The sequence below is a fragment of the Armigeres subalbatus genome, chromosome 3 (assembly GCF_024139115.2).
Source record: "Armigeres subalbatus isolate Guangzhou_Male chromosome 3, GZ_Asu_2, whole genome shotgun sequence".
Classification (NCBI taxonomy): Eukaryota; Metazoa; Arthropoda; class Insecta; order Diptera; family Culicidae; genus Armigeres; species Armigeres subalbatus.
The window spans coordinates 328,787,130-328,814,369 of NC_085141.1; the positions used below are offsets into that span (position 1 = coordinate 328,787,130).

At 40.0% G+C, this 27,240-nt stretch overlaps 1 protein-coding gene and 2 long non-coding RNA genes across 3 annotated transcripts in view; 1 reads left to right on the forward strand and 2 right to left on the reverse strand.

Moving 5' to 3' along the window:
• Nucleotides 1–581: 581 nt before the first annotated feature.
• Nucleotides 582–1,242, forward strand: LOC134221191 (uncharacterized). The gene is made up of 3 exons (XR_009982249.1): nucleotides 582–829; nucleotides 897–1,052; nucleotides 1,172–1,242. It is a non-coding gene; the product is annotated as an uncharacterized LOC134221191 (long non-coding RNA).
• Nucleotides 1,243–7,212: 5,970 nt separating this feature from the next.
• LOC134221192 (uncharacterized) lies at nucleotides 7,213–9,071 on the reverse strand. Its single transcript, XR_009982250.1, has 3 exons — nucleotides 8,943–9,071; nucleotides 8,688–8,885; nucleotides 7,213–7,329 (listed from the first exon to the last, which is right to left on the reverse strand). It is a non-coding gene; the product is annotated as an uncharacterized LOC134221192 (long non-coding RNA).
• Nucleotides 9,072–13,458: 4,387 nt separating this feature from the next.
• Nucleotides 13,459–27,240, reverse strand: part of LOC134225614 (peroxidase) — a 134,052-nt gene continuing 120,270 nt past the window's right edge. Inside the window, exons 2-6 of the mRNA XM_062705823.1 lie at nucleotides 16,378–16,550; nucleotides 15,923–16,302; nucleotides 15,107–15,857; nucleotides 14,711–15,038; nucleotides 13,459–14,651 (exon numbers count right to left, since the gene is read on the reverse strand). Coding sequence (XP_062561807.1) covers nucleotides 14,232–14,651; nucleotides 14,711–15,038; nucleotides 15,107–15,857; nucleotides 15,923–16,302; nucleotides 16,378–16,550 — 2,052 coding nt within the window. The 3' untranslated portion in view covers nucleotides 13,459–14,231. The remainder of the gene's footprint in view (nucleotides 14,652–14,710; nucleotides 15,039–15,106; nucleotides 15,858–15,922; nucleotides 16,303–16,377; nucleotides 16,551–27,240) is intronic.

The following is a 27,240-nucleotide window of genomic DNA, read 5'->3' on the forward strand; positions in this document are numbered from 1 at the left end:
AACAATATTGGACCCATTTTATTATTTCCCCTTTATGGTGACCAATTTCAATATAGGGTATTTAGAAAAATCTATCATTTCAGGAATTTTAATTTTTAATAAAATTGTAACTCCCAAATCATTAGGCCTATTTGTTGTATTAACAAATCAAATAAAAGCTCTTTATTTTTACAGGTATACCTCGATATAACGTAACTAATTTTTCACTCTTCAAATCGTTGTATCTCCAGAACCACTGGTCCTGCAAAAAAAAATGTGCTTCTTGCTTTTGTGAAGTGATATTTGATCGTGCAAGTGGAATACATAAAATGGATTCAAAATCTAAGGAATAATTAAGTATGGAACTTGTTGTTCCAATTGAAAGTTTTAAAGGTGTAAAGTTACCTTCAAACGGTGATGTGCTTGGTCGGATGCGTTTTATAATGAAAAATCAACACTTGAGTATAAAACCAGCTGCTAAAACTGTAGTAACTGAACTTCATTTTTTTGGGAGAAATATAGAATTCCTCTAATGCAACACTACAATGCTGTTGTTAAGCTCCTAAAATTATTTAACAAAATGCGAGCAATTATCAAAAAATCTTCTCACGCGGGAGATAAACAGAAAGAGCAAGAGTCTAGTTTCATTAATAATTTGGATCGATTGCATTAAATTTGATTAAAAACGATAAGGATAAGCAGTTCCTTATTCTGCAAAGGGAAGTTGGAAGGCCTGGATCTGCCTTTGCGAGAGTTAAAAAAGGCAAAATCGAAGAAGAACCAACAACGGAACCAGAGCCTTCCTTGGAATCTCAATCAGCTACCAGCGTTTTTACTATTGATGAAGGAGGTAAGAATATAATCAAATAAGATGGTAACTTCTACTATATGTCAATATTTTTATGTCTTGCTTCCAGATGAGAAACCCTCCACTAGTAGAGCGTTTTCCGAGCGAAGTAAATAAAAAATAATGACTCCTATACTAGCTGCCACCCTAGACCGTATTGGACTAAGCGACCGAAATGCAATGTATGTTATTTCTTCGGTTTTAACAAGTGCTGGACTAAACTTAGGTAAGTTCTCCTTAACAGTACTTTTATTGTATTGTTCTTTCTCCTTGAGTTTAATTTTATTATATTGATAGTATCTTGTAACTAAAACAAAATCTTTACCAACTTTATCTATTTTTCAGACGATTTTACCGTTAGCAGACAAACAATCTCAAGGGCCCGTGCAGAATATCGCGAAGAGATTGCTCAAAATATCCAAAGCAATTTTGATCTAAATGGACCACTGGGGATGAAAAACTGCTTCAAGATCTCATGAACATTGGGATGACAAGCTGCTTCAAGATCTCACAGGTAATATATTTGAGTATTTTTTATAGCATTGAAATGTGTTATTCTGTGTTATGATTTTTGGATATCTTCTAACTAAGCATGATTTGAAGTAATCGATAGGTTTTTTTGTTATTTGAAATTTCTTTCCCACAATTTTAGATTACATTTGGTAATATTTGTTTTTTTTTTAAAAGAAGCTGTTTGTAACATATTTTTAACTTTTTTTTTTAAAGAATCTATCTGATTTTTTTTTCTTTTCAGGTACTGACAAAGTAGAAAGATTGCCAGTTTTAGTATCTTGTGGAGCAAATGTTCAGCTGCTTGAAGTCCCAAAATTGTCTTCTGAAACTGGTGAAAGACAGGCAAACGAAGTTTGCAAATTGATGAATGCATGGGAACTAAGCGATCGCATCTGTGCAATGGGATTTGATACAACAGCAGCAAATACAGGAATCAAAAAAAGCGCTTGCACCCTAATCGAGAAGCGGATTGGCAGAGATCTTTTATGGCTGACGTGTAGGCATCATATTGCCGAAGTTTTGATGACAGCAGCTTGGGAAAAAACTATTTCCTTCAAAAGGCCCTTTTTCAAGTATTTTTATAAAATTTAAATCGACATGGCCTACCATTGATCAATCCTTTGATGAAAATATGGTAGACGAAAACATTATTGAGATCCTTGGTGATGAAACACAAAATTTGATTGAATTTTTGAAAAACCAACTCAATATTCAACAACAACGACAAGACTATAAAGAGTTGCTAAATTTAACTTTAGCATTTCTTGGTGTGAAAAGAATTAAATTTTCGCCACCAGGAGCACATAGCAATGCCAGATGGATGGCGAAAGCAATATATTGTCTTAAAATATGGCTGTATAGAGGCCAATTTGTCATGACCGATGATGAAAGGCGAACAATTCCAGTAATGTGTGCTTTTATTTTACGAGTTTACATTTGGTCTTGGTTTAAAGCTCCTTTACCCTCATCAGCAACAGCTTCAATATCTTCTCAAAGTTGTTCAACAGCATAGGCAAAATTTTCCAAGTTGCACTCGCTCTGTTATAAAGGAAGGCCTAGCAGTTGAAATAAATAATTAATATAGGTATAAGTGTTGTTTGTTGATGACTTTGTAGTTTTATACAGTTAATAAATTATGCTATAAACATTAAAACTGTTGTTTGAAAAATATATAACTTATATAATATCCCAGGTCTCTCTGTCTTTCTGTCCCTGTGTCTGTAACGATTATATCATATCGTTCTAAAATTGATGCAACGGGCATCACGATGTCCGAAAACAACTCGTTACAAATATTTCATGAATTTTGTCTCCCCTTAAAAACTTCAGCTCGTTGGCTTCAGTGGTAAGTCACCCCCACCCCCTCAAGCTACACTACTGTAGATACAGAGCACGGAAAGTATTTACCAATCGGATAAAAATTTGCGAGATTGCGTGATAATCATGCATTTAATTTCGCACGGCACCGAATACGCCTGCATCGCCACCGCAATGGTCGGTGGTACGTTGCTCTTATTCTAAACACCCCTACACTCAGGCAAATTCTCTTCCGAATATCATAATTCTGCCTTTTGGAAATTTGCCACAAGTTATTGCTGTGAAATTCAAAAGGATTCATTATGAAATAAATTTTAATGGTCGATACAAAACATAATATTTTCTTAAGGCACATTTATGAATTCACTATGAGGACTTATGAACGCTGTACGGTGGACATGAATATATCCATAACATAACCTTATGAAGTACAGAAGTAGCATTTAGAGGCCATAATCACGCCTTATGGAATTCCTAATTTCTATAAAGCTTTTTAATTATTTCATAATGTAGATTTATGAATTTATTATTGCATTCAACCATATAATAATCAATTCATAATGCTGTATTATGAATTCCTAATCCGCATATAATGAAAATTTTCTCGAATCATGAGCATGTGCTCAATGTCAAGAAGTAAGATATAAAAATATGGTTCATTCATTGTTAAGCATACATGTGGTTTCAAAACATCTTTCAAATGTAAGGACATCGAGGGGGTATCGAGAAATAAGCTCTGTTTAACGCGTTCCTTAGGGGCTTCGTTATTTGCATGTTTTAATGTAACTTGAATCAAAGCTATTTCACTGCATGTGTTTTGTTGCTGTTATTTTATTTAACGTTAAGCACTATTTATTTCACTATGTGTCACACTTCAACTTAGTACCAATTAGACACTTCAACTTAATCTTTTCCGGAAACCTCCTCGATGAATTTACAACCAGACGACTTGAAAATCTTTTAGAATATGTGAGAACATGATTCTCTGGACGGAAACACATTCTTTCTGATTAATGTATCTTTATAATGAGCATGATGTCTTTCATAAGGTGTCTTGTAATTTACTTCAAATTAGCTTTGAACGAAATACCAAAATGTGTCTTATGAAATTCTTTATGTGCAACGAATGAACAACATACGTCCCAAAAATGAAATTTGAAGAGCTCAAAATGAAAAACATGAGGGACTTATGTATCAACCATTTTCAACAATTTTATAGATTCTTAACTTTGACCTTATGAATTTCGTATGTTCATTTGCCTGAGTGTAGGGGACACGCTCAAAACCCTCGACTTTGGATGCTTATAACTTGGCCAATTTCAAAGGGATTTACATCCGGTCTTCACCAGTCGCTTTCTTATATAAAAAAGGTTCTACATTTTGTCCACAACAGGAATCCGTCGACTACAGCGCCACCTAGAAGCAAAAAACTGAAACGGTTGCATTTCCTCATACATTTGGATCACTTTTCCCATACAAACTTTGAGCTATTTGCGCACGCCAACCACTGGACCGAATGAGCTGAAATTTGTCATTGAAACATACATCAGTTTGAAGTTTAGCGGTCCGATCACTGCAAAACTGTTGCAACTATCGAATTGCAGTTAAATGACTTGCAGTTATCGAACGTCTACTGTACAAGCACAGACAAACAGACGTAACACTAGATAAAATACTATCGACCATGACTTTAACGAGCAATTTGAATTTCATTGATTGTGCGTTTCACAACTAGAGGCGCTAGCATCGGAATCCTTCGAGTTTGACATTTCACTCTACACACAAAAAAAATCGTTGGTAAAAGTAAAAGAAACGTTGGTAAAATTAAGAAAATTAGTTAGTGATTTTCAGTAGAAAGTATAAGGTTGTTAAATTTACCAATGCAAAAAAATGTCACTTCGGTAAGCACTTTGACAATATAGCTGAGTTTTCAAAATAACATTATCCTATTGAAATTAAATGTGAATTTTACTTTAGAATTCACTAATTATTCTTTCAAAACAACAAGGGACGTGTCACAAAACAGATAGTCATCATAGAACAAACTGCAAGTTTCAAAGTAGGCTCTTTGTGTATCAACAATCGACGAACGGCACTCCCGTATATCCAAGGCGAAAGAAAGAGGCAGCAAAACATGCGATGCTGCTCTGTCTTATGTGCGTTGTTCAGTAAAGCTTGACTTCCACCGCTAGGTTCGCTAGCGTTTCAAAATCATGGAAGGACCACATTTCATGGCAAAGATGCCTATATGTTATGTGGACGTGTGCTTTCAACTTCAGAAAAGTAAATAAAAATAACATTTTACATGCATTCATAATTAATTATATTTATCGATTCCACTTTATTTTCTCATTTTATTTATATTTGTTTTATTGGACTTATATTATCTCAAATTTTGGAATATGCTTCTGTAGACAAATTTGTGCGTAGACAACCGGTTCTGTCGAAGAGGTTCACATGTTCCATTGATGGTGGATAACCTTTTTTTTATTCGAAATGACTGGAGTTCCGCCAGAACAACTAACATTTCTTCTGCAGGTGGAACTGAATCCGTTCCATGTAGTGCGTTGGTGCGTAGCGAAGATAATGGTCCTTAGAGTGCATGAAGACTAGTGAAGGGATCGAAGTGGGCCGCGATGCAAGGATGCAAATTTTGTTTGCTCCCTTACTTCCGTCAATTTTTCCATCGGATTTAAAAAAAAAATTGATTTGAAAAGCTTGTAAAGTGAAAGAGTGTAAAGTAATGTAAAGGTGGCTTTCGGCGCAGTTTCAGGGAGGAGGAGGTTACCGGCGTCAATCCGAAGAATAAAGGAAGGCCTTTTCGTGAAGTCTTTCTCGAAGTCTCAAAGGAGTATGCAAAGTTTGATGTCCCATTAGCCCCGATAGCAGAACAACGTTCAAGCATATAGAAGCATGATGGCGTTGCTAGGTATGGCTAGGCGGTGCCACAGAGGACCAACATACAGATGGATCCAAGGATCGTGGGTATCCAATGACGTGGGTTGGCGTGTCCTCGGATATCAGATTTGATAACCATACATGTGAGCTGACGGTAGGTCAATTCATGTCAGTGTGAGGTAAGTATTTTTGGGAAACACGGAAATGGTGAGTACACCTTCTGTCTTACCATTTTATGCAGTGCAGCATATGCCAATTCAAACAAAATCTCACAAAATCGGGTGAGGATATTTCTGCGTTTATATATTTACATTGATGTTCACATCTTAGGTATAAGCCATAATAAATTTGTTTCGGTAGTAGTGTATGGTTCCGTTAATGCAAATAGCGCACCCGAAGTAGGTGATTCATAAAATGTAAACTTGTATACCTTCTCTCAAATTGATATAGCTCAATTTTTACCAATTATGTTTTAATGTTTTTAAGTACGACAGAAAAATCTCATATTTTATAAATTTGTTTATGCATCATATGAAAATGTGACAGCATCATACACTTTGCGTTAGTTTTTATGTGTAAGAATGTAAATATACTCTTTTTACTGTGTTTTTATTTTTTTGTTACACATATATTTTTTATTTTTTACTTTTTTGCTTTTACAACAATTGGAAGGGAGGTCGGATTTTTTCTTTTTTGAAAGGGATGTTGGTTTTGATGCACATAGTTGGTTTTGCCATTGGAGGGTGTTTATTATGAGGTGTGCGAGGGAGAGTTCGGCTACCGGTGGGACTTGAACCCGCACTATTTTATTAAGAACACGGACGTATTACCAATTATACAACAGCTGCCCTTGCGAGAAAGCTGTCCCATAACCAGCTAATAACGGTGGCATAGGAGTCAATTCCCCGTATCCATTGAATCCTACTTTAGCAATATTTCACATCTTTTCTCTCTACCCAACTATGTGTATTGAAATTGAACAACAGTCGATCGCGTTTGAATCACAAACATGTGCTTCTGCCTGTCGTATTGAGGCGGGTTTGCTTCTGCTACGACAATAGAGGCTTGTTTGCAGCCGTTTGATCATTTATCCATCCACTTAGAATTCATTTGTTGATCAAAATCATTATCATATCAGGGGGGAAGGGGAATTTAATTTCTTTTTGCTCTTTTTTCGAGAGAGCGAGCAAAGGCGCTTAAACCTAGGCTATTAGCCAGGGCAAGGCTAATACCTTCGCCCCATCCAAGGAAAATCATCGGCAAGGATAATGGAGTGACATAAATTTCTTAGCAAAGTCACTCCCAACGTATTTCCACAAATTTTCTATCATTTGCTTATAATGATACTCCTAAACCACATACCCTACCCACCATCCAATTCCTTGACATCTATGAGGGCGTCGGTGAGTCGCTGGCCTCTCGTTAAGTAGATGTCATATCATCATTTCCTTCCCTTTCCTAGTAACGGAGAAGATGGGCGTGGCCGGCAATGATAGCTTTCATGTTTTATCATTTTGGACCCCCAATTGGATTTCCATTGAATCCCAAATGGAAATCCATAAGCAATTGGGGTAAGAAAGGTAAAGAATATACATGACAACTATCAGTATGCAATCTACGAAATACTCCGTTACAACGCAACGCAACGCAACGCAACGCTTAGAGTGCATGAAGACTAGTGTAAATGAGCTCGTTGATTATGCTGGAGGATCATTCCGAGGATTATTCGGGGTCATGAGCTGGGCCAACTTTCTGCCAGGTAATACTTTTGTCTCCTGGTAAGGATGAAACGAATTATTATTAAATTTAAACGGTGCCTGTAGGCTGACCAGATTATTTCGATAGAAAAAACGGGACAAACGCACTCGCAAAACGGGACATGTCAAAAATCTCGTGATAAAATTCAAGAGCTGTAAAAATTTCAAAATTTATGCGCTTAATTTTAATTTTTCGTGTGAGAGAAAATTTTGAGACTTGAGAGTGGATCATTCACCATGGTGTACCATAACCTTCTACTGTATTAAGTTAGTTGTGGAAAAATATTAAACTACAAACATTTCATTCTTCAATGGGCGCGGTCAAAGACACAAAGGAACACTGACTAATATCAGAAACTTTTCCAATCCTGATCAATTGAAAATAACAAAAAAAAATTAATTGCATTAATTGTACGAAAACCATTTTTTGTTAAATATCTTGGCTGTGCATATGCATATGCACAGCCAAGATATTTTACAACAAAAAATAGTCAAAGTACCCGTGATAACCCCCTTTGTAATGAATATAAGTGAGGGAAAATCTGCGGATAAGAATCTAAATCTCGACAAGGAAAGAACAATAATAAAATTGAATTTTAATTGTTTCCATAAATATGGTTGGCGATGTCCATTGCTTCCAAAAAGGCGGGACTCATGCAATAAAATAAATCCTGGCTAATTTGTAGGCTGGTATCCAGCTCGGACTCTCAGAGATTTCCGCCGGATAAATCGGGCCGAAATTCTAATTTTCAACAACGGAATCCCAAAGATCCCGCGCACACATATGAAATCAGCGGAATTTGAAAAGTCAGGGAGGCATTAAAATCTGGCCGGTAACTTTGAAGGCAAGTATATCCTGAAAATCAGGTAACGCCTCAACGTCAATAAAATGAAGCGCAGAGACAGACATTCTAATTTCCAGATTAAGTTAATTTTCGATTTTCTTTTCTTGCGAAGTATTCTATATTTTTTTTTCAAATTTCGAAAAAAAGCAGGAAAAAAGTCATTGAAATATGGAAGTGTACAAAAAATCTCCCGTTGTCATTAGCTGTTTAAAACCTTAAGAAAAGCTGATCCATGCAAAATCCAAAACGACATAGATAGAATCCTTTTAAATCAACACTAATAACATAAGATCTCAAACTTTTTTGATAGATTTCGTCCATTTTCCTTGTATTTGGTTTTAAATTCCTGCCCAAAATATGGATTTGTTTGAATATTATTTTGGAGCTCTTTGGACGAATCAATGAAAAAACGGGACAAATTGAGGATTTTTTAGATTACGACGGGACAGCCAAATAAGGTCTAAAAAACGGGACTGTCCCGTTAAATACGGTACGTATGGTCAGCCTATGCCTGATGGATTTGAGACGCACTTAAAAAAAATCTACTGTAGCTTAACGGTGGCGGTGTCAATCTTCCGGTTCCATCTGGCATGGTGATGTTCCACATATAGAAATATAACCTTTATAGACGGTGCGGATGATTCAGAGCATCGCAAGATCAATCGCTACGGTTATCGGTATCTCTTCATATTGGCAGCATCACGGGTAACATCCGTCGTTGTCTTTTTCCTATATGAAGCAAAAACAATTAATGCATTGATTCGAAATGTATTTTACAATACCCACCTTATTACTTTCCTTTAATCGACCAATTCCGGAGCCATCAGAAGAGGCAAAGTTCAGGCGACTGAACTTTTCTTTCATGTATTTGGTTACGACTTTTTCCCGCCAGCAAAAGACAAAACAAAACTTAATTGGCCCTGACGAAAGCGAGAAAACAAAATGGGGGCCGGCTGATGCCTTTTTATTTCACCCAGCAAGGGATATAGGACGTCAATTTTAAAATGATTATTAAAGCGTTAAAACACATTTTAGCCTAAAATTGTTCACTTTTTTGGGTTAGAAATTTAATTTACTTTCATATAGGTAACACGAAAGTTGAATTATTTTGATTAAAAAAACATGTGTAGATGAGGAACCTAACATGTAATTTTTCAAAATTCTAACCCTACGTATTTAAAAGTTTTCAACATATCACTGTTAATAACATTTTAAAAGCATTTTAAAATATACTTCCTATACTTCACTATGTTGAAAAACAGTGATTTCACGCACACGTCCGTCGCCGCTAGATGGCAACAGCGCGGCTGCGTCAAAGCGAATGACAGTTCAGAGTCAGTTCCCAGTTATTTTTTTAGTCAGCGTTGCCAAATTTCAAGAAAATAACAAGCTTTCTTGAAATCTTTCAGCCTTTCAAAAGAAAAATTTCAACTCTTAAAACTACATATTTTTATTTATAGATTATTTATTGAATTGAAAGTTTTTGTCTCGCATTAAGAGTTTCATTATTTAAATTTACCAAAAACACTAGAATGTCAAACTAAAAGCACTAAATTTTCAAAAACACAATTTATTTTTTCTCTGTGTAGCGCCTTCTGGTAACAATGTCATACGACATTGTTTCGTGTAACATGCTCGCAAGATGGTGGTAGAGGAGTTGAGCGATGGATTTTTCAGAAAAACGTTCAATCTGTTACGTCTGTTTATCTGTGGTACAAGTGTTCTCTATTTCTAAACAACATAAAGAAAGTTTCTCCCTAATGTTTGGTTCCTAATAGTCGGAACTTCTTCTGGTTTATTCCTTGCTGGATCGTATACGGACCAGGTTTTGTCATCAGTTCCAATAAATAGGCTTTCACAGATGCAGGCTAAAGACACTATAAACAAAGACGGGAAATGTTCCAATTGGAATTCCAAATTTACTGTCAGTGCTATTCCAATCGAGCAGAAGACCTGTCATTCCAAAAAATCACGCAGAACATTTGGTAAGGGCTAATTTAACTTCCGCAAATAAACATGTTTAAATTATTGTTGTAATATTTTTGGATCAATGTAGCCTAATAAACCCCTACAAATGGTAGAAAATGACTCTCAACTTGTTTATATTGTATTTGCTATCTGATTTGCGTGGGTATAAGCGTTACTAATCATTTTTTTGAAATTAGGAAAATCACTTACACCAATTTGAAAACTTTATGCAATATGAGCAGTGTTGCGCATTCAGGGTTGCCTGTCGAATTATTTGCTCAGGGATCAGATTTCGCGTCTTTGTATATAGTGTCTTTAATGCAGGCGGCACAAAAGAAATTGTGTTGTTTAGCAAACAAAAATATGAGGTTTTTTATAGTTTAACATAAAGAGCATGCTTTCCTGATCTTCAACATATTTTATTTTGTTTGAAAACCTTTTATTTACATTTTTGTACAGCAAACAATAAGCCATTTCAATCGATAGAATGACACTTACATTCATAGAATGACAGTTGGCCCATGCAGCATAAGAACAAATTTTGAGTCTCATATAAATTTAAAATGCAAATTAAAAATACCCGCATAATAAAAAACAACATGTTATATGGTCAGAATCATTATTACGATGTAAGATATAGCTTCACAGTTTACGTTGCGGTTATCAAATACTTTTCGGCGATTCAACCATAACTGCTCGACATCAACGCTAAATGTCAATGTATGACATGCTGTCCCGAAAATGTTTTATATTTCCTGCATTATATGTCAACATTTTATCATACTGTTGAGCGAAAATTTTGCAGGCGAAAACGGCCGATTTTTTATGGTGACATAACTTAACAACCCATTCAACATATTGTTATTTGTCAAATAACCGTACCACAAACTGTTGAAACTTTATATGACATTGTTCATATACAGTTGTCAACAGTAAAGGATACTGTTGCCGACCGCACGGGAAAATGTCCATGTACAGTTTGTAATTATGCGGGTAGTTCCGGGGCTCCAAAAACTCTGAAAATTTGGGGTTAGGCTCAGTTTTTTATGCAGATTCAGAATATGTAGAAACATACATACATACATACAGTTGGGATTCCAACATTTTCTAGTTTTATTTTGAAAGTTAGGAAAATTTGGTAAATCTGAATGCTGAAATGTTTAATTTAAAAGTAAATTTTTTGATTTGATGTTTTCTTTCTCAGTGTAAAATTGTTGTTTTTACAGTGAGAGCACTCAAAATAAAACTTATGAAACTATTAATCTTTATTTTACATTTCGTTGTTCTGGCAACACAGACAATATAAAATAATGTAACTGGCAGCTCTCGAAGTTCTATCAAAACTAAAACTTGAAAACAAAAGAAGAGATTTTTAGTAAATTGCGATCTATTGGCATTGATTGGCAAGTAAGTTCTAATTTGCATGTGTTTTTAATAAAATAAAACAATTTTCGATATAATTATCATGGACAATCATGTTTTTTTCAGACGGCACCAAGACTAAACGGATCTGAGAAAGCTTCCGCAAACACCCAATAATCATGTGCTGTAACAGCCGCCGAGGAGAGATGACGCAAGGCAAGCGAATTAGAGGCATTTCCTGCAGGAAGTTCATAGGAAATTTGGCAGTGAAAACGCCAAGTGGACTGGCCAATGTCATCTATGCGATTGCAAAGCGAATCACGTACTTTTCGACGAAGGTTTGGACGTGGAGCTCGAGGTGGACCCTACGGCCACCCGTACCCGGTTCGGATCTGCTGTCCAAAGTAATGGATTCCTGGGAGATTTTTTCTTTGACTAACCAAAAACAGTGAAACACTGAGCCGCGATCACGGCCATCCAGTACGCTATCCAAGGCGCTATCTTTGTAGAAAATAAATAAATATCAATAGTGTAAAAAAATATTTGCGTTTGATTTAAATTGAATGTGCACAATAATTGTTGCTCTGAAAGTATAACAGTTAACTTTAATGCAAAAACATACATTTAGTTTTAAGAGGAAAATGTTATTCTGAAATGTAAAAACATATTTAGTTTTGAGAAGAAAATGTTATTTTGAAAAGTTGGCTCTTGTCAAAGTTCTCTTCGAAGTGACATTTTTGCAATTGTAGATTTAACAATCTTATACTTTCTACTGAAAATCACTAACTAATTTTCTTAATTTTACCAACGTTTCTTTTAATTTTACCAACGATTTTTTTTTGTGTGTATATACCCCTAAACAACCCAATTGCAGGAGTTCTGGGAAAGATGGCGGCTAGAGTATTTGTCGCGATTACAAGGTAGAACGAAGCGTTGGCGTCCAGCAGTCCTAATCAGTGTTGTCCTACACTCAAGGCAAAAAAAAAACTGCTCTTTGATTTTACTCCATCTAAACGATTTATAGTCTCAACTAAGTAAGTTCAACTAATAGAAGGATATTTGAATTTTCTAAATATCATGGCAAACTGTCAAAAAAATGCACACCAGTGCCACAGGAGCGCGCGCGCTGAAAATACACTCCAGTGAAAACACTTCAGTGTATTTTCAAAGCACGCGCTCCTGTGGCTCTGAAGTGTATTTTTTTGACAGTTTTCCATGACATTTAGAAAATTTAAAAATCCCTCTATTAGTTGTATTTATTCAGTTGAGATTATAAAATCGTTCAGATGGAGTAAAATCAAAAAGCAGAATTTTTTGCACTGAATGTAGGACAACACTGGTCCTAATATTGTCGGCGTAGCACCAAATTAGAATTGGAAAGTCGGGACTTCCGAACCGAACTTTCTTCCAAAGTTTTATCTTTTAAACTAATTGATGCGCGTTGTTTACCGCATCTTTAGGCGAACCTAGCGCACTACTTCCGAAGTAGGGTAAATTGCTTGTATCAGGAGAACAATCCAACTTCGGTATAAAAAGCGTACTAACTTTGTTCTGGATAGACAATATCAATAGGCCAACGAATCGTCATTTGTGAAGACAGGGCAGCAACGGGAACTTTGGATAGACCCATTGGGAAGTTGTGTATCCTTTCATCATCCGCTCAGAATGATGCGAAGAACCAATAGTGGAACAGTCGACTGTCCACATGTGCACGAGAGGTTTCTTTTCTTTTGTATACTTTCAGAAATATTTCAGGGCGGACGGGAATATCTACGAATGGTAAAATCAATCGATGTACCCTTCGAGTGAAGCAGGAGCGAGGCGAAAATTTGTGACGAGATCGGTGATGAAAATTTTATAACGAATGACAACTAGGCTACTGAATTTTCAAGGGATTTTTTTTAACTCTATACTACAGGAAATGTTGCAGTTTTTTACCGGAAATTCTTTTGAATTGAAATAATCACACCAGTTTATTTTTCTTAAATTATTTATTCACTACAAAACATGCGTTACATTTCAACATGTACACTTTTTCCACTCTTCGTTTTCGTCATCATCTATACATTAAATAAGTCTAAACAAAAACATAGCACTACTAAATTATCTATATAGCTCGCATTGAGTAGTAACTCTGCACTACATGCATTAATACGGATCAGGCGGGGTCTCATGTTGTATTGTTCGTTGTTTGGTACCACATTTAGAATGGTCTATTAGCGCCACAGCTAAAACCCCTTCGAAATTATGTATCACATTGAACACGAAAGAACTATTTTTTGCTTTTATATTTTTTTGAGTTTCAGCTGTAGCAGTAACTTGATTCTAAAAGCGAATGGTTTCTACATTTTTGTGGACTTTTTTTTATAAGGTTTTACCGATGACTGTGTTTTTGTTTCGGTTTCACAATTGCTGTCGCAATTTCATTGTATGGCAAACAATAGGTTCTAATAAAGGCGGACTTTTTTCGTAGTACTTTCTCGTATTACTATTTACGCAAACTAGTAGATTTTGATTCGCACACGGTTATAAACAATATAAAACACAAAATTTAGAATCTTTTCCAAGGATTATTCTGAGGAAGTTTGATTGAGGAAATTTGGGAAACTCGGGAACAAGCTGATCAACTAACAAACAATCTGGCAACATAGGAATAAACTACATAACTTTGAGCTTGTTTCGCTAACTGGTAATGTAGGTGCAGAATGCACGTGGTAATATCTCTCTTTGTTTCAGTACTGTGCCTTATTTCTTGAAGTCGTGGAAGTAGTGGAACGAGTGCAGGCTGTTGTCGTAGGACAGATCTTTCCAGAGGCTCAGATCGATCTCGGGGATCTGTGAGCAGGAAACGACTTGATTGTGGGCCGATGGCCGCCAGAAGGCCTTCGGCTGCATTGCGGTCACGTGGTTTCCGTTGTCGCAGAAGATACGAGCCATGCTGGCCTTGCGGATCTCGGCCAGTTGTTCCCGGGTGAAGGCCGTTTCCTTATCGCCACGTTCGTAGAAGTGACGATCGGCCACACGGGTGCGGTAGAACTGCTCGGTCAGGATGCACAGGAAGGTGGGACCGGCCAGGGCTCCGTTGACGTGCGATTCGAGGGCACCACCGACGGTTAGATCCACATCGTCGATGTTGGAGTACAGGGATTGCAATTTGGCGACGTCCTGAGGGTGAAGACCGAGGTTAGGTTGAGAAACTTATTAAGGTTAGCTTGATAAAGTACCTGAGCCGAGATGAGATCCATGAAGTCTTCCCAGGAGTGGGCACGCTTGAAGCCACAGAACTCGCGGTAATCGTTGTATCCGGCCAGACCGTGGTCACGGTTACGTTGGATGTCGAAGGCACGCAGATCCGATCCGAAGGGACGTCCGCGGCGGAACAGGAAGTGTTTGATTTCGGCATCGAAGTTCACATCGGTCAGTTCTTCGGGCTGGGTAGCCATACCGCGGGCCAGGAAGTCATAGTTGTCGCCGGCTTCGATGATCGATGGACGGTTGAACCAGTCGCTGAGGCGGATAGATCCGGTTGGCTTACGGGCTTCGGAGACCAGGCTGTTTGGAAAAAATAGGGAAATAATTATTAGAGACTGTTGGTTTGATGAAAATTTTGACCAACTTACTCCAGACGTCCTTCAATTTGCGAGTGGAAGTAACGGAAGGCGGCGGTGGCGTGGGAGTTCAGCACTGAGGGATCCTGGGCTGGGTCGTAGTCGTTGATGTAGTCGCCTCCCTTGACGTTGTAGATCAGACGGTTCTTGAGCATGTTTTCCTTTCCGAGGAAGATTGGCAGCCATTCGTAGTAGTTGATTTGGTTGTACTGGGCGGTGTTGATACGGCGGGCTTCCTGGAACAGTAGCTCATCATCCCAATGGGGGTTGTGCTTCTGGAGATTGTCGGCGATGCGGTTGTGCTCACGGAGCAGCATGATCTGCATGATGGTCAGTCCAGTGTTTTGGTTAACTCGGGCATCTCCGGCCAGATAGCAGACTTCGTCACGTTGAACAAGATCGCAATCGGTGGTGGCGTTGGGGTTATTTGGTGGCCACTCGTAACCGTTTCGCTGGACGGTAGTGAGGCGACCTCCGGTAAAGGCACGGATTCCAGCATTTTGCTGGTCAGAGTTTCCGTAGACCATGGACAAATCCAACCACGAGGTGACGGTGGTAAGCTGTTCGGCAGGTTCGGTTGGGTGCGTTCGGGTGCAGGCATCTTCGCGATTGGTGAGGGTTCGGACAAAGTTGATACATTCGGTTCCGGTTTGGGAGTGCGCGGGGTCATTCTCCGGAACAATGATTGGATAACAGGTTGCTGGTGAGGAGTCCTTGCCGATCAGCTTACCATCGTCTGTGCAACATCTGGTGGAGTGTTTCTCTGCAAAGTAAAATAGCGTTAGGCATGCCTTCGCTTGTAAACTCTATTTTCGCAGGGATACTTACTGGATTGGGTACCGCCGGCCTGCAGACTCATATCGTGCGTCATGATCTGACCCCACTGCATGTTGGCAATAGTGAACTGTGGATCAGGGACATCTTCGTCGCCGAAAACAACAAGCGAAACAAGACGAGAGTTTGGCAGATCCTGGCCAGTGATCGAGGAGGTTGGGGTTGAAATGCCATCACCGTACTTTGGAGTCAGCAGACGGCCGTAGGGTCGGTTCGGGGTACCCCAAGTTGGGTTCTGCAGATTGTTGCACGATCCGTCCAGGGTGCGGTAGCGGGACTTCTGGCACAGTGGTGGGGCAGGGCACTGGGCGACTGGGTTGTACGCGCTCAGGAATGGTACAGTGTACTTGGTGGTCTGGGCACTGATTAGAGGCCTGTAGCGGAGAGATCGTCAATTGGTTATAGAATTATGGTGGAATTGTGTAACTACGACGAGACAAAACACTTACGCAAAGTGTGGGGCATTGTGGACAACGTGTGAGGATGGGGCAAATATATGCGGTTTGTGGAGGACGCGATCCTGTGATTCTCCATGGTGGATCACGCTGTATGAGGTGGCCACATTGCCGGCGTCGGTTTGCGCTAGCACAACCAGCGCTGATGCTATTACGAACAGCATCATCTGTAAGAAATGAAGAATGTAAAAACTTGAGGTGAATGGGTGCATATTTGAAATTCAAATAATTTATTAGATGGAACAGTTTGTGAGAATGGAATTTTGCATGCTTCCCGGTACAATTGGCATTATAAATCAGCAATACTTTTTGACAGTTGTGGTGTAGTACTAGAACCGACTTCAATTAGCGCCAAGTTCGTTAAAACTAACAACGCACCTTCGATCGAACGAACGAATTTGCCTGACCCCGCTGAACTCTGTACTCCACATGTTTCGGCCAAGATCACCCCTCCGGATTGGGTAAATACAATGCATACAGTTGATGAAATGCGCTACCTCAGTAGATAAATTCAAATTGAAAGCCAGACGGCGAGCTGTGCCTCCGTTCCGGCACCATACAGAGGCATGGTTAACAATTTGCCGGCTCAGATTCTGCTATTCTCTGGCTTTGCGTCTTAGCGCGACACCAGGGGGTAGGGGCATAGGCGCTTGGAGCGCAACGTTAATCTAATGTAAATTGTAGAACATGGAGCTTGGGTGTAGGGGGGCGTAGAAGTAGGGGGTGTAGTCGGGACCTAAAGGCCGTCAACGTGTCTAACGTGAATGCAGTTGGCGGATCGATTTATGCACCTTTTGGCGGGCACCGTGGGGTTTGTTTTGATTCATAATTCATTCTAGCATCTGAGAAAAAAAAACCCTAACAACAGACGGCAGAGGGCAAGGAGAATATAAGACAAACGCGATCGCATTTTTGCTTGCGGTCTTGCCGCTGGTTTGTATCTTTGCGCGGTTGGTCATGTTTATTCAAGTATGGATTTTGTTTGGAATTGCAAAGATTGAATTATGATCTCGTCCGGAGTTTACGGACCTGAAAGGATAACTTTTCATAATATCAAGCACAGTACGACCTTATCAATAGTGGAAACAAGATGTTTGTTTCATGTACTGTTCAGGAATAGCACAGTAAACTGTCTCATAGTTGACAAGTTATCCATTCGGTTATTTTTCAATTTTCATCAATGGCATCAGCTATTTCAGGCAAGAAAAAATAGTACATAGTGATCGTTCCAAATTGGTAGCTTAATGCTACGTTTTGACAGGGCAAGTGAATTGAACAACTCAGTTGAATTCAATTGACTTGCCAAAAGTTGAACATGTTCAACTTTCTTTTCGTTCAAGTGAATTGAATCAAGGTGTTTACACGTTCAGTTCGCGTTCGATTCAAGCGACTTGCTCAATTCACTTGCCTTGTCTAAACGTAGCATAACTGCCCTTTCAATTCAACATATGAGATGATTCGATATCAATTGATAGATATGTCTGACGTTTGACAAGCTCAGGTTATTTTATTGATCCGATCAAGCCATTCATTTGAATCCTACACCGCGCATAACACTATCAAGATTGGATTACTATAGCCGCATCGTATTGGACCTTGGAAACGCTCCTATCTAAAACGATAGATCACGACCTACTTGGATGTCTGCTTGCACTTGTCATTCTAGTACTACACCGATTCGCATACCGTTCGGGTTTGATCCAATCAATATGGGTGCGCTACTTTTTCCAAGACCGCAATGATTGAGAGCACGCTATGAGTGTTGAACTCATTACAAACCAGGATCTTTATTCAACTTAGTTTTGACCTCACCGTCCCTCCGCAGTTAATCTAATTATTCCCGACTATCGATACGATAATCTGACGGAATTCCATCGACAATTGTTTCAGTAACGAGCGCTGAATAGAGTAGGTCGCCTGGTTTATGCGAGAAGGCGTCAAATCACGAAGCTGCCATTCATTGTTGGAAGTGCTAGATACCAGGCTTGGTATTGCACATTATTTCATTGATTAAACACGTTAACCCTTTCAGGCCCATGTTTTTAAGCGTTGTTACCCAATAAATTTGATATAATGATATGTTCAATTTGAGGGGGTCAAACGCAAAGGGGTGTAAGTGGCAAAAAATTTTCGCTTCATATAAATTGTATGAAAGTTAAAAAAATATATAATTTTCTATGAATTTTCACATTTTTTATAAACATCGCACAAACTATATCAACATAATGCCGCAAAGCACGAGAATCAAATCATTTTTTGCTGTACTCATCTCAATTTTGACCAAAATGTCACTTACACCCCTCTGCTTCTAACCCCCTTGTAGGGATTGAGACGGGTGTGACAAGATATGTTGATTGAATAAGAGGGCATATACATTAGCTATGAGTACCAGATGCGAGAGTGACAGATGAACGATATCATCCTTCAGTTTTTGTGATGTATTTTGCAGGATCGAGTTGGCTACCGAGCTGCTGCGAACCGAGCAGCAGCTGGAGATGGCTGATTCGTTCAGCCGTCCCCGCCAGACACGACACCCCTCATTTGTTTTCGTGATTAATAATGAAGAAATGACAAATCAAGTTGAAACATATTTTGATGGGATGTGCTAGATCAGCGGTTCTTAACCTTTTTCCTATTGAAAAGAGATTATTGAGCATCTTGAAATGACGTTTCGGAACATTTTGAAAGTAGGCTTCCAAGCTTCTTGAAAGAAGAATTCCGAGCCACTCGAAAGGAAGTTTCAGAGCCTCTTGAAAGGAAGCTTTGACTATCTTAAAATGACGTTGCTGAGCTTTTTGAAAGTAGACTTCCAAGCTTCTTGAAAGAAGAATTCCGAGCCCCTCGATTGGGTTTCCGAGCCACTTGAAAAAGGGGCTTCCAACCCTTTTGAAAAGGGAGCATGTGACCCTCTTGAAAAAGGGGCATATGAGCCTCTTGAATAAGAGCTTCTTATCTTTTCGAAAGCGGGCTTCCGAATCTCTTGAAAGGGGGCTGGCTGAGAGAAGAATTCCGAGCCTCTCAAAAGGGTGCTTCCGAGCCGCATGGAAGGGTTCTTACGAGCCTCTTGAAGGAGGCATTGATCATCTATAAATGACGTTGCTGAGCCGTTTGAAAGTAGGCTTCCAAGCTTCTTTGAAGAATTCCGAACCACTCGAAGGAAATTTTCCTAGCCATTGAAAGGAGGCTTCCGAGCCTCTTGAAGATGGGCTTCCGAGTCTCTTGGAAGGGGGCTTCCAACCCTCTTGAAAATGGAGCTTTCGAGCCTCTTGAAACTGGGCTTCCCACCCTTTTGAAGATTAGTTTTCGAGGTACTTGTGGCGTTTGGCTGAAAGAATTCCGAGGCTCTCAAAAAGAGGTTTCCGTGCCTTTCAAAAGGAGGCTCGAACTAATGAAAGGGGTTTTTTGAGCCTCTTGAAATGACGTTTCTGAGCCTTTTGACAATAGGCTTCCAAGCTTTTCGAAGGAAGAATTCTGAGCCCTCGAAAGACAGTTTCCGAGCCACTTGAAAAGGGAGTTCCAACTCTCCTGAGAGGGGGCAACTCTCCTGAAAGGGGGTAATTTGGTTTTGGGATATCGAGGGTCATCCAAACCGTCCTTGTGTCCAGAACTTGTGGTCTACAGCCTCGACAGCGGCTTTTTCATCATTCCAAGCTTGGATATGTATTCAACTGTGTTCATAACATATTCGTGAAGATCGAGAGACATGGTAATATGGTTTATAGACATCCAAATATCCAAATTTATAGTCATCCAAACCGTCCTTGAGTCCAGAACCTGCAATCTGCAGCCACAGCAGTAGATTTCCCAGGTAACCGTAAGCATTAAAAAAAGCCGTACTTGCGACTTGAAACATTAGGACCCTGCTGGAAACTGCACGGATTGCCCTTCTTACTCGAGAGCTGGAAAAGGTGAATATTGCAGTACTTCAAGAGGTCCGATGATTAGGAACAGGAGAACGGGAATTCCGTGACCCAATTTCGGTTACCTCATTCAAGTATCACATCTGTTAAAGTGGTGGCGAGAAAGCGGAGCATGGAGTTGGTTTCGTAGTGCTTGGCTAGCAGCAGCATCGAATCATTAGATGATCGCATCTGCGTATTGAGAATTGAGAGCAAGTTCTTCAACTACTGCTTCATCAATGCATACGCACCAACCGACGACAAACCCAATGATGTGAAGTGTGAGTTCTATGAGCGTCTAGACAAAACCTACGGAGAATGCCCAAAAAACTCCTCCACCATTGGAAAGGTCATTGGAAAGGAAAGCCTCCACGCAACTACCAATGAGAACGGCCTTGGGCTAGCCAACTTTGCCGCAGCCAGAGGAATGGCCATTTGTAGCACCTATTTTGCATGCAAGAATATTCGAAAGCACACCTGGAGACACCCAAATGGTGATACGTGTTCTCAAATCGATCATGTTTTGGTGGGCGGTCGGCATTTCTCAGATGTCATAGATGTGAGCACCTTCCGATGCCCAAATATTGACTCTGACCACTATCTGGTAATATGGTGGAATCCAAGGACATCCAACTGAAGAAAATTTTAACGCATTTTAGCAACAAGTCCACTAGACCAGCGGTTCTCAACTTTTTTCCTGAGAGGTACCCCTTCGAACTTTTGCATTAATTGAGGTACCCCCTATTTTTGTCTGCTGTACTTAAATAAAAATAAGCGTAAATAAGATATATGAAAAATGGACCTGAAAATAAAATGTATAGCTTTCCATGAAGTTGGCTGAAATTTGCATCATACCGTGAAAAAATCCAATTGAAAGAAAATTTATACATCAAGCTTCCTACAGGGCTTATTTGACTATTGTTGGTTTTCGAGCCTTTTGAGGGGAAGCTTCCAAGCCTAAAATAGAGAGGCTTTCGAGTCTCTTGTAGGAAGGCTTTCGAGAATCTTGAAGGGAAGCTTCAGGGCCTCTTGAAAGGAGGCTTCTGAGCTTTTTGAAAGTATGCTTCTAAGCCCCTTTAAAGAAGAATTCTCAGCCTCTTCAAAAGAAGCTTCCCAACTTCTTGAATGGAGGCTTCTCCGAGCCAATTGAAAGGCAACTTTCGAGCCTTTGAAAGGAGGCTCCAGAGCCTCTTGAGAGGAGGCTTCCTATCCTTTTGAAGGGAAGCTTCCGAATATCCTGAAGGTAGGCTTCAGAGCCTCTTGACAACAGCTTTCGAGCCACTTGAAAGGAGGCTTCTGAGGTTCTTGAAAGTACGCTTTCAGGCCTCTTGGAGGAAGAATTTCGTGCCTCTTCAAGGGAAGCTTACGAGCCTCTTGAAAGACGGCTTTCGAGCCCTTAAAGGGAGGCTTCAGAGCCTCTTGAAAGAACGCTTCTAAGCCTCTTGAAAACATAATTCCGAGCCTCAGCATTTTGAATGTATGCTTCAAAGCCTCTTGAGAGAAGAATTCCGAGGGACGTCAAGGGCAGCTTCCTATCTTCTTGAAGGAAGGCTTCACAGCATTTTCGAAGCGGCTTTCGAGCCACCCAGTATCTTGAAAGTACACTTCCATGCCTCTTGGAAGAAGAATTTCGTGCCTTTTAAAGGGAATCTTCCGAGCCTCTTGAAGGGAAGAGATTCTTCCGAGCCTCTCGAAGGAAGGCTACCGATCCTCCGAGTATCTCGAAGGGAGGCTTCAGAGCCTCTTGAAATGAGGCTTCCGAACCTCTTGAAAAGAGGCTTCCGAGCCTCTATAAAGGAGGCTTCGAGCTGCTTGGATGGAGGCTTCCGAGAAGCGTAGAAGGATGCTTCCAATTCTCTTGCAACGAAGCAACTGAGCTTATAAAAAAGCCTTTATGCCTCTCAAATGGAGGCTTCCGTACCTTTAGACTTTAGATTGTAGTTCAGAAGTATGTTGTTAATATATTAATCAATATTTTGTTTCGGATTGGTAGATTGCATTGAAGATTTTTATAATTATTAATTTATAATTGTTCATTCAACGTTTTATCCTTTTGATCATTTGTCACACAGCCCTTCATTAACTATGCTAGTTTTTGAGGGCAGAATTAGATAGGCTTTGATTTACTAATCGCCATTCATATTATGTACAAGACAATGTTTTGAAATAAAAAATAAAATAAATAAGTTTTGATAGGAATCCGCCATTACGCATTCTTGTCCGAGGTACCCCCTGAGGCCAGCGAAGGTACATGTACCCCAGGTTGAGAACCGCTGCACTAGACGGTCAATTCAACAGCCACAGAGGTACTTGGTACCACACAAGGAAACCAACGGAAAAGTTGGTTTGATGTGGAGTGCCAAAGAGCGACACATGAGCAAAATCAGGCCAGGAGCCGCATTAGACTGGCCCAAAATGCATGAAATCCTGAATTTCAAACCTTGCACCCTTAAATGACAGTTTGGGGGTCCCAGAAGCTCCCCTGAAAATTCCAGCTCATTCGGTCCAGTGGTTGGCGTGCGCAAATGGCTCAAAGTTTGTATGGGAAAAGTGATCCAAATGTATGCGGAAACGCAACCGTTTCAGTTTTTTGCTTCTAGGTGGCGCTGTAGTCGACGGATTCCTGTTGTGGACAAAATGTAGAACCTTTTTTATATAAGGAAGCGACTGGTGAAGACCGGATGTAAATCCCTTTGAAATTCGCCAAGTTATAAGCATCCAAAGTCGAAGGTTTCGAGCGTGTCCCCCAGGGGTGTTTAAAATGAGAGCAACGTATCACCGACCATTGTGCGAAATTAAATGCATGATTATCACGCAATCTCGCGAATTTTCATCCGATTGGTAAATACTTTCCGTACTCTGTACAGTAGTGTAGCTAGAGAGGGAGGGGGTGACTTACCACTGAAGCCAACGAGCTGAAGTTTTTAAGGGGAGACAAAAATGTCTTTTGTCTTTTGTCAAAATGTCAAAGGGGAGAAAAAATGTTTTTAAGGGGAGACATGTGGGGAGCTTCTGGGACCCCCAAACTGTCATTTAAGGGTGCAAGGTTTGAAATTCCAGACTTTTCACTTTTTCCATATAAGCTTGGGCCACTCTAAGCCGCATGCTGGTGTGGGCTACACGCCAAAAGAGAGAACGATATAAAGAGCTAAGGGCAGTTGAGCAAAAACTCCACCGGCGTAAGAAACGGGGGGTACGACGAAAAAGTACTCTTCGGGGCAGAGGGAAGTTGTGCCAGAAACGACGCACGGAGCTCCTACAAACGTCATGATCAATGACAGCTCCGGAAATATGTTGACCGACCGAGCAAGGGTGACTTCTAGGTGGAAGGAGCACTTTGAGTTATTGTTGAATGAACAATGAGGGCAGAGAGGGCATAAACAGAATCAGGATTGGGAATGATGGTCAAGCAGTGGAACCACCAACGACAGACGAAGTGAGAAAAGCAGTTCGAGAGCTAAAGAACGGTAAGGCCGCTGGGAAGAACGGAATCCCGGCCGAGCTTCTAAAAGTTGGGAGTGACCGGCTGAGCGAAAAAATCCACCAAAAAGGTGATTGAAATCATTTTGGAGAGAGAAGAAATGCCTTCGATCTGGCATGAAGGCCTCATGTATCTTATCTATGTACAAGAAAGGGCAAAGACTCGATTGTGCTAATTATCGAAATATAACAAGATACAATCTCCCGAATTCTGTTTACCAGACTGCATCCGTTTGCGGAGACCTTTGACGGCGAATATGAAAGCGGTTTTCGAGAAGAACGATCAAAAACGGACCAGATGTTTATTCTTGTCGCATATAAAACAAATCTTAGGCCCAACTCATGGACATTTTGGATCACCTAGAATATCTCAAAACTATCTTATGATATCCGTTGACCTCCCACGAGATGTAATGTAAGCTTTGAATACTAAGAAAAGATTTTCTCTCAGCTGTAGATCTCAAGTCCTGAACTCAAGGACATATTGGATTACCAAGAATAACTTAAAACTATCTTACGTTACACGTTGACTTCCAAGGAGGTGTAATGGATATAATTGACTGCATATGGGAAGCTTTGAGTACTGAAAAGAGCTTCTAAGCAGCTGTAGGTTTCAAGTCTCGAACTCAAGGACAGAAGTGGCATTGCGCATCTCGACTCGAAACGAGCAAACCATGCAACAAGTCATACGAAAGAGCTGTCGAAAGGAGATGCGCAATGAGGCCCCAGTTTGGAAGACTCAGAATATCCCAGAACTGCCTTGCGGTAGTTTTCTCACATTCTATAAGATGTAATGAGCATGGTTGAATACTCAAACAAACTTTGAGGAATGAAAAAGCTTTTTTTTGCAGCTGTAGATTACAAGTCCTGAACTCAAGGATAGTTTGGATGGCCTCTAGGACGTCCAAGGAAGATTAAAAATAATTTATTGTCTATCACGGTAACTCCTCGGATAGGTTTGAAAAAAATCTTATTTTGAAACAGTACAATCCGCTGCTAATATATCTTTTCTTTTTCCTAACTGAACCGTGTTTATGACGTTTTAGGTTGTCGTAAGGACTTGATCGCCCACTGCATTGATTTTTCTGTTGGGGTAATATATGACCCCGTCGGCCTGAAAGGGTTAAGGTGAGGTTCATAAAATATGAACATAGATTTTTCTGTGAGATTTATTTTTTTAAACTAAAATTCCTAATCCTAGTTATTTAGAAGCTAATATCTTGAACAACAAGTCCATCTTAATGTCTACGTGGTTTATGACAGTCCCCCAATCAACTGAACTATATGAAGAACAAAGTTGGTACCGAGCCTGGTTGTTGCTGGTATGTGAAGAACTAAACGGTCCGGTTTCGATTTATGGACTGCGGAAAGGGTGAATTAATTTTATATTGAAATGAATGGCTTGGGAAGCGGAGCAGTGCGCTGCTGCCGCTGCTGCTGCTGCACGAGGTCCATGGATGTGTTATACAGATTTATGGTCACGTATAGCTAGTTTGCATATTTTACATCAATACTGCTGTGGGTACCCGGTGGAGCATTGGTCTAAGAGACACCAGACTGACGGCAGCGGTCGTGATCTTCCAATAATAAAGCAATTTTAAAGTTAGTTGATTTAGAATGCAATGGATTTCTATTGTCCGTGTGCTAAAAGGGAGCACATTGGATGGTAACGTACTTGCTCTTACAGTACAAATGCTCAATGCTTTAGTTTGTCGTTACATAATGATCAAGTAGGTAAGATATGTTTTCGTCGCCGTTGAAATAAATGCTAAGTTCTCGGTTTTGCCTAAGACGCGAACTCCCATTGGGATTTACTTGAGAGTGGGAGTTCGGACGTTGCAATCGTAGAAAACATATTCGTGTTCATCGGGATTTATAATGAAACTAAACAGTATTTTTTAATTTTTATTATATTCAAAAGACATATTGTAGTAAGACCCACGTGCCGCTTTCGGCAGGCAATAAACATATTCATCATCGTAGTAATCAGTACCGTCGTAGTAGTCGGGGAATCGCTTGTCGAACCATTTTAGGTCGAACCTGGTCGAATCATGAACCAATTTCGCAACAACGTAGCTACCATCGCCAAGATAATTTTATGAATCTAAGCCTAAAGCCGTTTCAATAAACAGTTTGCTTTATTCTCGTTCCATTCAATAATACGACGTCGTCGATTTTCAAATCAGATTGTCCATCACCACCATGTTAATGCCTTCTTCTGCTGCCATCGTGAGGAGGTCGCATAATGTCGAAACTCTCTTTAAACAAGAATCAAACTGTGATCTGAATCTTCGGGGGTAGCTTTTACGGCGACCGACGGACGCGATCACGATTCTGGTTGACGCGTGCACTCGAAACCACCAGAGAACCTAGGTCGACGAGATCCACATCTTCTTCAAAGACGATGAGAAACTACCCGCTTAGGTTTGAACCTTAAGTAATAACCACCCATTAGTAGTTTAGAATGTTTAGAACAGGGCAAACAAAAACACAAAAAACAACTTAAACCAGATCAACATCAACATCATAGTCCAGCTGAAACCGCGAGGGTAACAATGATGTAAATGGCGTGAAAGAGTTTGTACCTGGCTGGAGGCGAGAAGCGACCTTGCACTACCTTGGATCACGCGCAGTGCCACCACACAGCTAGAAAGGGCTGTGTGACGATTTACGCCGCTGCCGTTTGCGGTGGTCACCACAGCCAACAACCGTGGCGGCGTCCATGCTCCAGAAATGGACATCACAAGATACCTTCCTTTCTGTATATAACGATGCTGAATGTCGATTCCGCCGTGGTCACACCACCCCGAATGGGTACCTCTAGTCAGTGAATGAAAGTGAACTTCAAAGGCGGTGAATGGGCCGGTGGAAAAAAAAGTTGACCAACAATGCATAGTGGGCGCTGTATGGAAGATCGTGGTTAAAATGTTGGCAAATATTAATCATTAATCATTATAAGAAGTTCAAACTAAAGGAGTTGCTTCACCGGCTGAGTTGCTTTAATAAATATCTATCTCCCATATTCGAACCATTTGTTTGAGGCTCTGTATATATATGTACAATTTTCAGATTGATGGTGCTTCACAGACACCATGGGCGGGAGAGGGTTAAATCTTCGGCAAACTACCATAATTCGCTACATAAAAAAAATCGACAAAGAGAAATCGATACATGCAGTCACGCCCCCAAGATTCTAACAGCGAGAATATATAAATTTCTTATGGTTGGGTCAAGAAAATGTAACTCTCAAAGGTGGAAATCGCTATCGCAACCATTCAGATAAAAAACGGAATGGGTCTGTCAGTGGTTAGGAGACACTGTTGAACTTCTTTGATTGAAAAAAAAATCGATTTTAGTAGTCAAAATCGCAATGGGAGGCAAGACAGCTTCATGGTGACATTGGGCTATAAATGATTTGACAGCACGTGCTGTTTGTACATATTGCTAATACTAATCTAATCTATCCTTGAGAAATGTT